Source organism: Cryptomeria japonica, chromosome 5 (genome assembly GCF_030272615.1).
Source record: "Cryptomeria japonica chromosome 5, Sugi_1.0, whole genome shotgun sequence".
Taxonomy (NCBI): Eukaryota; Viridiplantae; Streptophyta; class Pinopsida; order Cupressales; family Cupressaceae; genus Cryptomeria; species Cryptomeria japonica.
Genome location: NC_081409.1, coordinates 394,573,175 through 394,582,178, shown reverse-complemented (window position 1 = coordinate 394,582,178; position 9,004 = coordinate 394,573,175). Strand labels below are relative to the sequence as shown.

Here is a 9,004-nt window from a genome sequence, read left to right as displayed (position 1 = left end):
TTCTCCTTCCATATTATGGAGCCTTCAACCATTTTTTGTTACGTTTTATACGCATCGAGAAAAACAAAGACTTCAACCATTTTTTGTTACGTTTTATACGCATCGAGAAAAACAAAGATACGGTCTACGGTTCTCCAGTGTAATTTGACCTCACAGAGGTTAGTGCTTAACAGTTCTAATTGCCGACAAATAGTAGGGCAAAGAGTATGTGCACAAAGAGCTTTTCACGTGGGTTTTCTGTAAGGGTGGTGGGAATTAGCCTAGAGGTTGCAATCGAGAGACGTGGCGCATTACGTATTGAGATCCTGGGCTACAAAGTTTTATTATGAATTAACAATGTTATTTTCAGGGAGACACACCAGAATCTTGTGCAAGTCATTTCAACGGAGGAAATGTCTTGTTCAGACTTACAATCATGCGGATCAATGATTAACAAAAAAAATTCTAAGCCATCAAAATAATAACACTATGGCCAGCTGTTTGATCGTTACACTCTGTCGGGTCCACTGAAAGACAAAGTCATTAATCCCCCATGTCCATGAACAAGTCGTGGATGCATAACAGTTCTTTTAATAATGCAAAGCTAATCATAAAAACAAAAGAAAGCTTCCTTTAACCATTTTGGAATCCAAAAAAGCATCGTCAAGTACATTTATCGTCAAACACCATGAAAAGGCCTGCTAGGAACCGGAATACATCTTTATTTCAGAGATTATTAAGACTATTCTTCAGCTTAATATTCTACAAAACAAATTTTCAGAAATCAGCTTCTGGGTTCAAAAATAGCTATTTATTGCTTTTAATCTACATATTTAATATTGCCGCATCCAATGATTACAAATCTCTACTCAATCTGGCGCTCTTTGAATCCCCTGTTGCTTCCCAACATTATTCTGCAATGGCCAAAAATATACAGACAGCTTCTTTCCAACAATAGCTGACTATCCACAATTATCTTACATTAAGTACCTTATATCTCTTAATGAATTGCTATGTCACATAAAAATTATTGTTTCCCCTTGAGTCTTCTACAACATTGCACCTGCTTCACTCCTCCTCCCCTGCCAAGCGTGTCTTTATGGGCTTCAGCTTCAACCCCAAACTCTCTGGAGAGAGCAACTCAGCTGATATGGGCGGACTTGATGGACTCCTTGGACTAGATCCATAGCCTTCAGCTAATTGAGGTGGCCTGTAGAAGCCATAGCCCATCAAAAAGTACTCAATTGGGATGAGCATTGCATGGGGCTGTTCTTCCACAACAAGAGATCCACAGGCTTGAACCTGTTTACACAGAAATGAGCGCAGTTATAGAGCAAAAGTAAACATGATGATGATCTTGATCAAATTTGGGGCAATTTGGTCTATGGGAACTATCAAAACGGATCTTTATAGGTAGGAGATTGTTTCTACAATTGTTAAGCCTTATGAAAATTTTCCAAGCATGCTTTGATTGTTTTAGTTTAAGGTTTTATGTACTAATTTACGAGTGCAAATAAGTGTGTAGAAGATGCTAGCATACAAACACTGAAACCAGAACAAGGACAAGGTTGATGAGATGTGCATTGTCCCATGTATGAACAACTAAGACAGAAACACGCAGAGCTAGAATATTTACATGGTTTAAATAGCATGTTGAATCTGACCACTAAAAAGTTAGCTGTATACGTCGGATTGTGGAACGTCAACAAAAGAATTGACTGATTTATCTCATGTATACATACAGCTCTGGAACTGAGGAGATTCTGTCAAATTTCTTTATTGTGAATCTCCACAAGTCCTTTGTACGCGCATGCCAGATAAGCACGCTAAGAACGCTCCATTAGCAAAATTAGTTTTAATTTATATGTCATGTAGAGATAAGCTGCAGAAAAGCTTGTATAAAATCCGCTCTCCTCTGCATTGGTCCGTTTGGGTTTCCCAAGTAGAGAAATAAAAATATTCTATTCAATTCAGTTCTAGAAACAGTACATAATAAATATCTTTTATCTTGAGAAGAGTGTGTCGGTGTTATATTGCTTGTGAACAAATCACTTCATCTGAGTTTAGTCCATTATTCCAAAGTTAAAGTAGATCAATTCTATTCTATTCTAGAAACAGTACATAATAAATATCGTTTACATTGAGAAGAATGTATCAATTATATATTGCATGGTGAACAAATCACTTCATCTGAGATGCAAAGTTAAAGTAGGTCTTACCTCAACTAATGCATTATACCGTTTGTCCATCTCAGCATGCATGTGAAGAGCTTCCTCATGGAATGGGGAACTCTCTCCAACAAATATCAATGTTCTACATTGAAGCTTCTTCAACCCTTCAGAAAGATCATGTCTCCTGTCAGCAGAGAAGCTCACCCATTATTTCTTATTTAGTAATTTCTGATTTTGAACTGCAAAAGTTCTCTAGATAATGAGTCAACATACTTACGTTTTCTTGGTATGCAGCATGTGAAAGGATATAAAAATTTGGGATTTTGAATGGTTAATTCAAACACACTTCCATGGGTGCAAAAGCAAATCGTAAAATCTGATTCTTAATCAAAAGCACAAAAAATCCTTGATACACATTGAACAGGGCTAACATCAATAAACAAGTGCAACTTACTTGCTAATAGCTTCTAGGAACCTCATAACATTCTTGCTCTGCCTCTCATGTAGCAACTGCAAGAAGAATAGTTGACTTTCATTTACATGACCATGAAACCATTTGGCCCTAGGGTAAGGTCTTAAAGAAGTGATTTCAGAGGCACATTGATTGAAAAGAACACTAACCCTTCGGCAAGCTTGCACAATATCTGATTCTCCAGCCACAATACTTCGCAGTCCCTGGAAAATTCATAAGGAATTCAATTAGGGCTCTTAAGTTAACACTCTGCTTTGAAATTGTTGTTGCTCTGCATATTGAAATTAAGAAAACTGTTTACAGCCACTAAAGACATATCCAGTGTAAAATTTTATGACATTTTTATTCTCATGAAGGTACAGTCAATAATTTTGTTCAGTTCCAGTCAAAGTTTCAGACTTATTAAAAGGATTGAAGTTGAACTACCTCACTGAAATACCGTTGAAGCAATGTTTCTTTAACCAAACCACACATACCGTAGAAGTAAAGAAGATTGATCATCAACTGCACAAATGTATGAAGCATATATCAAGAATTAACGTCTATGAAGATCATTCATTTTAAATGCATTTTGAAACTGCTGGCAGAACTTCAACAAAGATGAGATGCATTGGCAAAACTAACCTTGTCATACAACCATTCGGTCCAAGAAGGCTGTCGACATAAAGGTGATACAAGAATAAGTCCAGCGACTCGCTCCTTGTACTTGATCTACAAAACAAAAGTGAAGTTATATCGTGGCAAATGGAAGGACTTAAACAACAAAACAAAATAATCTTGAAAGAAAGCAAAAGAAATAAAGTTGATAGTTTGATTTTGATAAAATCCTAGCTGAATATTTTGAAGAAAGAAATTAGTCTCTGACAAGGGACTTGCACAGGCTTCCTGGGAAGGCTTTACGTAAGAGGGTTTCCCATACTTAATTGGGTCTCTGACTGAAATATAAATGAAAAATGGAAATGGATTTTTTTTTTAATCTATAATATTGGGTGATCTGTTTTTTGGTCTGTATTCCTGGGAAGGCTTTACGTAAGAAGGTTTCCCATACTTAATTGGGTCTCTGACTGAAAAATGAAAAATGGAAATGGATTTTTTTTTTAATCTATAATATTGGGTTGGGTGATCTGTTTTTGGGTCTGTATTTATAGCATATGGAAACTATGCTTCAAACGTAAGACATCCATACTCTGCCCCTGCAGAATTTGATTTTGTGACCTCCCTTTCAAAGGTAAGACATCCATACTCTGGAAACTATGCTTCAAACGTAAGACATCCATACTCTGCCCCTGCAGAATTTGATTTTGTGACCTCCCTTTCAAAGGTAAGACATCCATACTCTGCCCCTGCAGAATTTGATTTTGTGACCTCCCTTTCAAAGGTAAGACATCCATACTCTACTCCTTCAGAATTTGATTTTGTGATTTTGTGACCTCTCTTTCAAAGGTAAGACATCCATACTCTACTCCTTCAGAATTTGATTTTGTGATTTTGTGACCTCTCTTTCAAAGGTAAGACATCCATACTCTACTCCTTCAGAATTTGATTTTGTGATTTTGTGACCTCTCTTTCAAAGGTAAGACATCCATACTCTACTCCTTCAGAATTTGATTTTGTGATTTTGTGACCTCTCTTTCAACTCCTTCAGAATTTGATTTTGTGATTTTGTGACCTCTCTTTCAAAGGTAAGACATCCATACTCTACCCCTGCAGAATTTTGAATTTGATTTTGTGACCTCCCTTGAAAGAGTACAAGTGTCTTAACCGCCTAGAGAATTTGATTTTGTGATTTTGTGACCTCTCTTTCAACTCCTTCAGAATTTGATTTTGTGATTTTGTGACCTCTCTTTCAAAGGTAAGACATCCATACTCTACCCCTGCAGAATTTTGAATTTGATTTTGTGACCTCCCTTGAAAGAGTACAAGTGTCTTAACCGCTACCACCACTACTTGACTATCAAATGTGATTTTAAGCCATGTGTCCTTACCGAGAACAATGTCAGGATGTAAGCCCCTGCTGTCACACCCATGCAAATAACCTCCCGAAGCCTGTCAAACAAAGAATGATGTGTTGTGAGCAACTTAATGGTTGCAATATCCAAATAGATTGCTTTATTGAAAACATCTTTCGGCCTAATAATTTTTTCTACATAAAAGTTTGTCATTTAAAATAATATATAAGATGACATGAATAAAGGAGTGCACTGGTTAGAGTCGATATTGTAAAATAAAACAATAAAATTGGTAGATGATCCTTCAATAGTGGCTTATAATTTTACCCAAAGTAATCAAGGACTTCAGCAACCTGCTCAGCCAGGTCGTCCACTGTAGGGACAGGAATATTTGATGAAATGGCTGCAGCTCCTAACTGCAAGAACACTTAAAATGAAAACAAAATAGCTAATGCATCGTGAGCACACCCTGGAATTGCATAAATATGAACTAAAATCCAACCTGAAATGCAGGGCAAAGCCTCAATACGGACCTCATGCCCTGGTGCATCTATGTGATACACACAGAAATTATGGAACAACAAGGAGGCGGCCTCGGGACAAAAGAATAACCCTTGAAAGCAGGACATATCTGTTAAAGTGTTACTGAATTGTTAGTGATAGCATCTCCTGTTCAACTCATTTCCATTGTAAAATAAGAATGGTAGAGCTAGCATCAAAGAAATTACTCAACCGACCATTAGGACTAGGCAAACACTTACAATTCAAAGCAATGTCTGGATAAGTGATGAGAGCTGGTTTTTCCTGATCTCCACATACAAAGACTGAGACAGGACCATAACTAGTTTGCACAACATGCTCCTGATGACAACCCAAATATTAAAGCAGGTCAGAGGAAAAATACTTTTTAAAGAAAAACAGCCCATAATGTTTTGGACCTTACTAGATATGTAAATAAGAAAAATCTTTAGAACGAGAGACAGAGAAAGAGAATGAAATCATACTAAAGTCATAAATGACCAAATCCAGTCCATCGAAATTTAAAAGAATTAGCTAATTTAAGAATAGACTAGAGAAATAGTAAGTGATTTTGTTCCAGACTTGGGAAAGATCTAGTCTGATGTATCTAGTTTAAGAAATTGGTATATTCAAAATAGAATTTACCGGCGCCAAAGACATTTTTTTTTAAAAAGCTAGAATTTACCGGCGACAAAGACATTTTTAAAAAAAAGCTAGAATTTACCGGCGCCAAAGACTTATGTAAAATTACTATTAATAATTTAACCATTGAAACGAATAATGTTTAGAGTGATACAGGAGAAAGGGAGGTTGCTAACAGATTGACTCGGAGACTTGCACTCCAAGCCTACTCCCGGAGTGGCAAAGCTTTTGTCGCCCATAATGCCTCACAATCCATGGGAAGGAAAAGTTCGGTTGCAGAAACAGATGCCAAAGCTTTCTTCCCCAAATCTAAAGCAAATTTGGCCTCATGATCAGGACGAAAATAAAACGGAACTAACGCACACGGTGAAGCTATAAAACAATTTAGCAGCCACAAATGCCGTTTACATAGATCCAGGAGTTGACATGTGGTAATTCACATAATCGATTTAATGTGACGGTAAATATTTTGTCCGCCTATGCTCAACGAAATCTTTGTCGAAAGAATCAATAACGGAGAACAACGTTTTGATTAGGTGCGAGACTTCGGCAGATGAAGTAACATAAATTACCTTCTCCAGCAAATCTACAGCACATTTTATTTTCATAAAAAAATTGCTTGAAAAGGGGCTGGAGGCTGGAGGGTTCCGATGCCAAGAACAAATTACATAAATTTCATACAATCTTCTGATTTAACAGGTTAAAAAAGCTATCTCGGTTCAAGGCCTCATCTTATCTAAACTATCTTAAAAGGCTAATCTTGTTTAAGTTTTAGCCACTTGATTTCTTGTTGTTTGCAGAATTTAGCTAGCGAAGTACAATCAACCTAAATGCATAAATAAGTCTAAAATGGCTTTAAATCTGTGGAGAAAGCAATGAGAGATTCGGTTCTTTAACCAAAGGCAAATCCAGGAGGAAAGTGTAATCTTCACACAAATTCGTACTCCGGAATCGTCGCTATCGTTGAATCAATATGAATGTAGAATTTCAGTCTGGGAGGGTTAAATTTAGTGCAAAAGGTTATCAAAGGCTCTATTTTTTTCAGAAAGGTAAAGCGAGATTCGATTCTAACGACGCATTTGCCGCAATGAGATGTCCATTTCTGCTCCTTGTATACCTATGTTTCACTTTAGCGTCTCACTTCGTCAAAAAAAGAATATAGTCCTCCTAATCACAAAATCTACAGCGTATTTTCATTACAAAATGAGTTTTCTTTCAGATGCTTATGGAGAAGGATGATTAGAGAACGTTAGTTCAAAAAGCCGATTGATTAAACACATAATAATAACATTTCAACGAAGAAAACCCTGGTAGATCTTCGGTAGAAACCTAAGCTCAAGCTCACCTTAGAAGACCAGTCAAAGGTTCCGAGAGTGATTTTCCGATGAACTTAAACGCTAAATTTCCTCTTGATTAGCGTTATTCAATTCAGAAATCAGTATAAAGTTTCTCAAAATTGTGGGATAACTGGTCAAAGAATCCATTTGTTAAGTGCCAGGTTCGACTCACGGTACAAACTAGCTTTAAAGAAAGACTGTCCAAGTATACTTTCAAATCCAGACCGCATTTCGACTTAAACTCCAAATTTATTAACCTACACGCCAGAAGAATGCATTTTACGAAAACGAGGTACGTACGCTGGATCATTATTCAAAGCCTAAGCACATCTGAACAAAACCAAAAGCCAAACGACAACTGCAATCTTTGCTGAAGGATAGCCCGAAGCGAACAAACTTTCTTCAAATTCGCGCACTTCGTCTTAAAAAGAAAAGATAAAATCTTACTTCAAACGTCCCGATTTAGCAACCTCCAAAGTAGACTTCATCTCCATCCAGTACTAAGCTCATCCGACCAAAAAGAAAAATCTTCACAGGATTTCTCACCAGCAAGCCACGTGGAACCAGACTAAATTCAGAATTCATCTCAACCTTTTCAAATTCCTTGCAAAGCAGCTAAAATATAGTGTTCCGAAAAGCAAAAGATCCAATTCTCCTAAAATTAGCGCAAAAGAATCCAATTCTCCTAAAATTAGCAACATTTTTCTCGAAAAGCCTCAAATGTGCATACAGAATCACTCAAAACAACTGTTTTAAAAAACCTTCGATCCTTTTCTACTGTTATTTCGTTGCAAAAGGCTGAGCAAACATAAAACCTTACAAACACAATCTACAACACCTGCATTACTCAACAAAAACTCTATAAACTCCATAAAATTCCGTCCTTCACTCAGAATTCAAGCAAAGCAAAACACAAAGAGCCCGTGGAAACAATCTACATACCTGTCCACCCCAGGGGATAATTTCAATGTCCACAGACACAGAGCCGCTGGAATCGCCCATACCAAAGCAGGAACAAGCGTTTCAAGAAGAAATTAAACGTTCTCACTGACTCCTCTCTTCATATAGACAGGCCGCCTACCTTCTTCCTCCCTTGTGATGATCTGTCTCAAATCCCCATTAAAACTACGGCCTCTACAACTGTCGGCAGTGCACGCCTAACGCACGGCAAGCGCAGACAAATCACGTACCGCAATCGACAGCGACAAATTCTCCAACCTTGAATTTCACATGTCAAATCGCCATCCGACGGTCCACAATCTCTGCCACATTCAGATCCCTACACCACAGCCGTGCGATTCGATCCACCCTCACCACTGTCATAGTCGGTCAGTAAACGATCAACGGTAACATTTACCCCTTTTCCTATTAATCGAAATTTAGCTACGTAGAATCAGCAATTAACTAATATAATTAATTTGACAGCAATTGGCAATCATACCACAGAAAAACGTCACTTTCAAATGGCGAATTAACTCTAGCCAAGTTTAGCGGGCTTGCAAAAGCGCCAAATTACGCGCCTTTACTGCCGTTGATTTTTCATCTTTAAATATAGCTAGTCAATAACCAGCTAAATTATTAGTCTTAAACTAAAGACTTAAAACGTGTGGTTTTAAAAGGCCTCCTGATTTTATTATATTTTGTCCCTGATTTTACTAGTTGTAAATTATATTTTGTCCCTGCCATAGGGAATGGGAACTTCTAGTCTCCTGCTGTCGGCGAACTATTTTGTCGGTGCCAATGACAAGACTTAAATAGTAGTCACATTTTACATATTTTATTAGGTGTCTACTTTTAGCGCCTATTCACCAACCCAAAAAAATTAAAAAATAAGAAATAATATTTAATTTAAGAGGAATTATTTATTCAGCGGGTAAAATAGGAATTTTTTAGAGATACGAAATGTGTACGATTCTCTATTGAATAATTTGAGGG

General features: G+C 37.1%; 1 protein-coding gene across 2 annotated transcripts; it reads right to left on the bottom strand.

The window, feature by feature from the left end:
• Positions 1-590: 590 nt before the first annotated feature.
• Positions 591-8,242, bottom strand: LOC131062326 (protein NDL2). Of its 2 annotated transcripts, none has more exons than XM_057995962.2 (11): positions 8,012-8,242; positions 5,333-5,432; positions 5,105-5,202; positions 4,899-4,987; positions 4,608-4,668; positions 3,247-3,333; positions 3,049-3,126; positions 2,772-2,825; positions 2,605-2,660; positions 2,199-2,334; positions 591-1,281 (listed from the first exon to the last, which is right to left on the bottom strand). In XM_057995962.2, exons 1-11 carry the CDS (start codon positions 8,069-8,071, stop codon positions 1,048-1,050), a joined length of 1,053 nt encoding a protein of 350 aa, XP_057851945.1. In that variant the 5' UTR covers positions 8,072-8,242; the 3' UTR covers positions 591-1,047. The 2 variants fall into 2 exon arrangements, with proteins under 2 accessions (XP_057851945.1, XP_057851946.1); XM_057995963.2 differs by lacking the exon at positions 8,012-8,242 and adding an exon at positions 7,517-7,667.
• Between the last annotated feature and the right edge of the window lie 762 nt (positions 8,243-9,004).

What these genes read in the sequence shown, in the direction of transcription:
- LOC131062326 (XM_057995962.2), bottom strand. Translation starts at nt 8,071, where the DNA reads ATGGGCGATTCCAGCGGCTCTGTGTCTGTGGACATTGAAATTATCCCC. An exon ending in GAAGTCCTTGATTACTTTGG is followed by an intron (nt 4,669 to 4,898) that starts GTAAAATTATAA and finishes TTTGTTTGACAG; the next exon opens with GCTTCGGGAGGTTATTTGCA. An exon ending in GGTATAATGCATTAGTTGAG is followed by an intron (nt 1,282 to 2,198) that starts GTAAGACCTACT and finishes CTGTGTAAACAG; the next exon opens with GTTCAAGCCTGTGGATCTCT.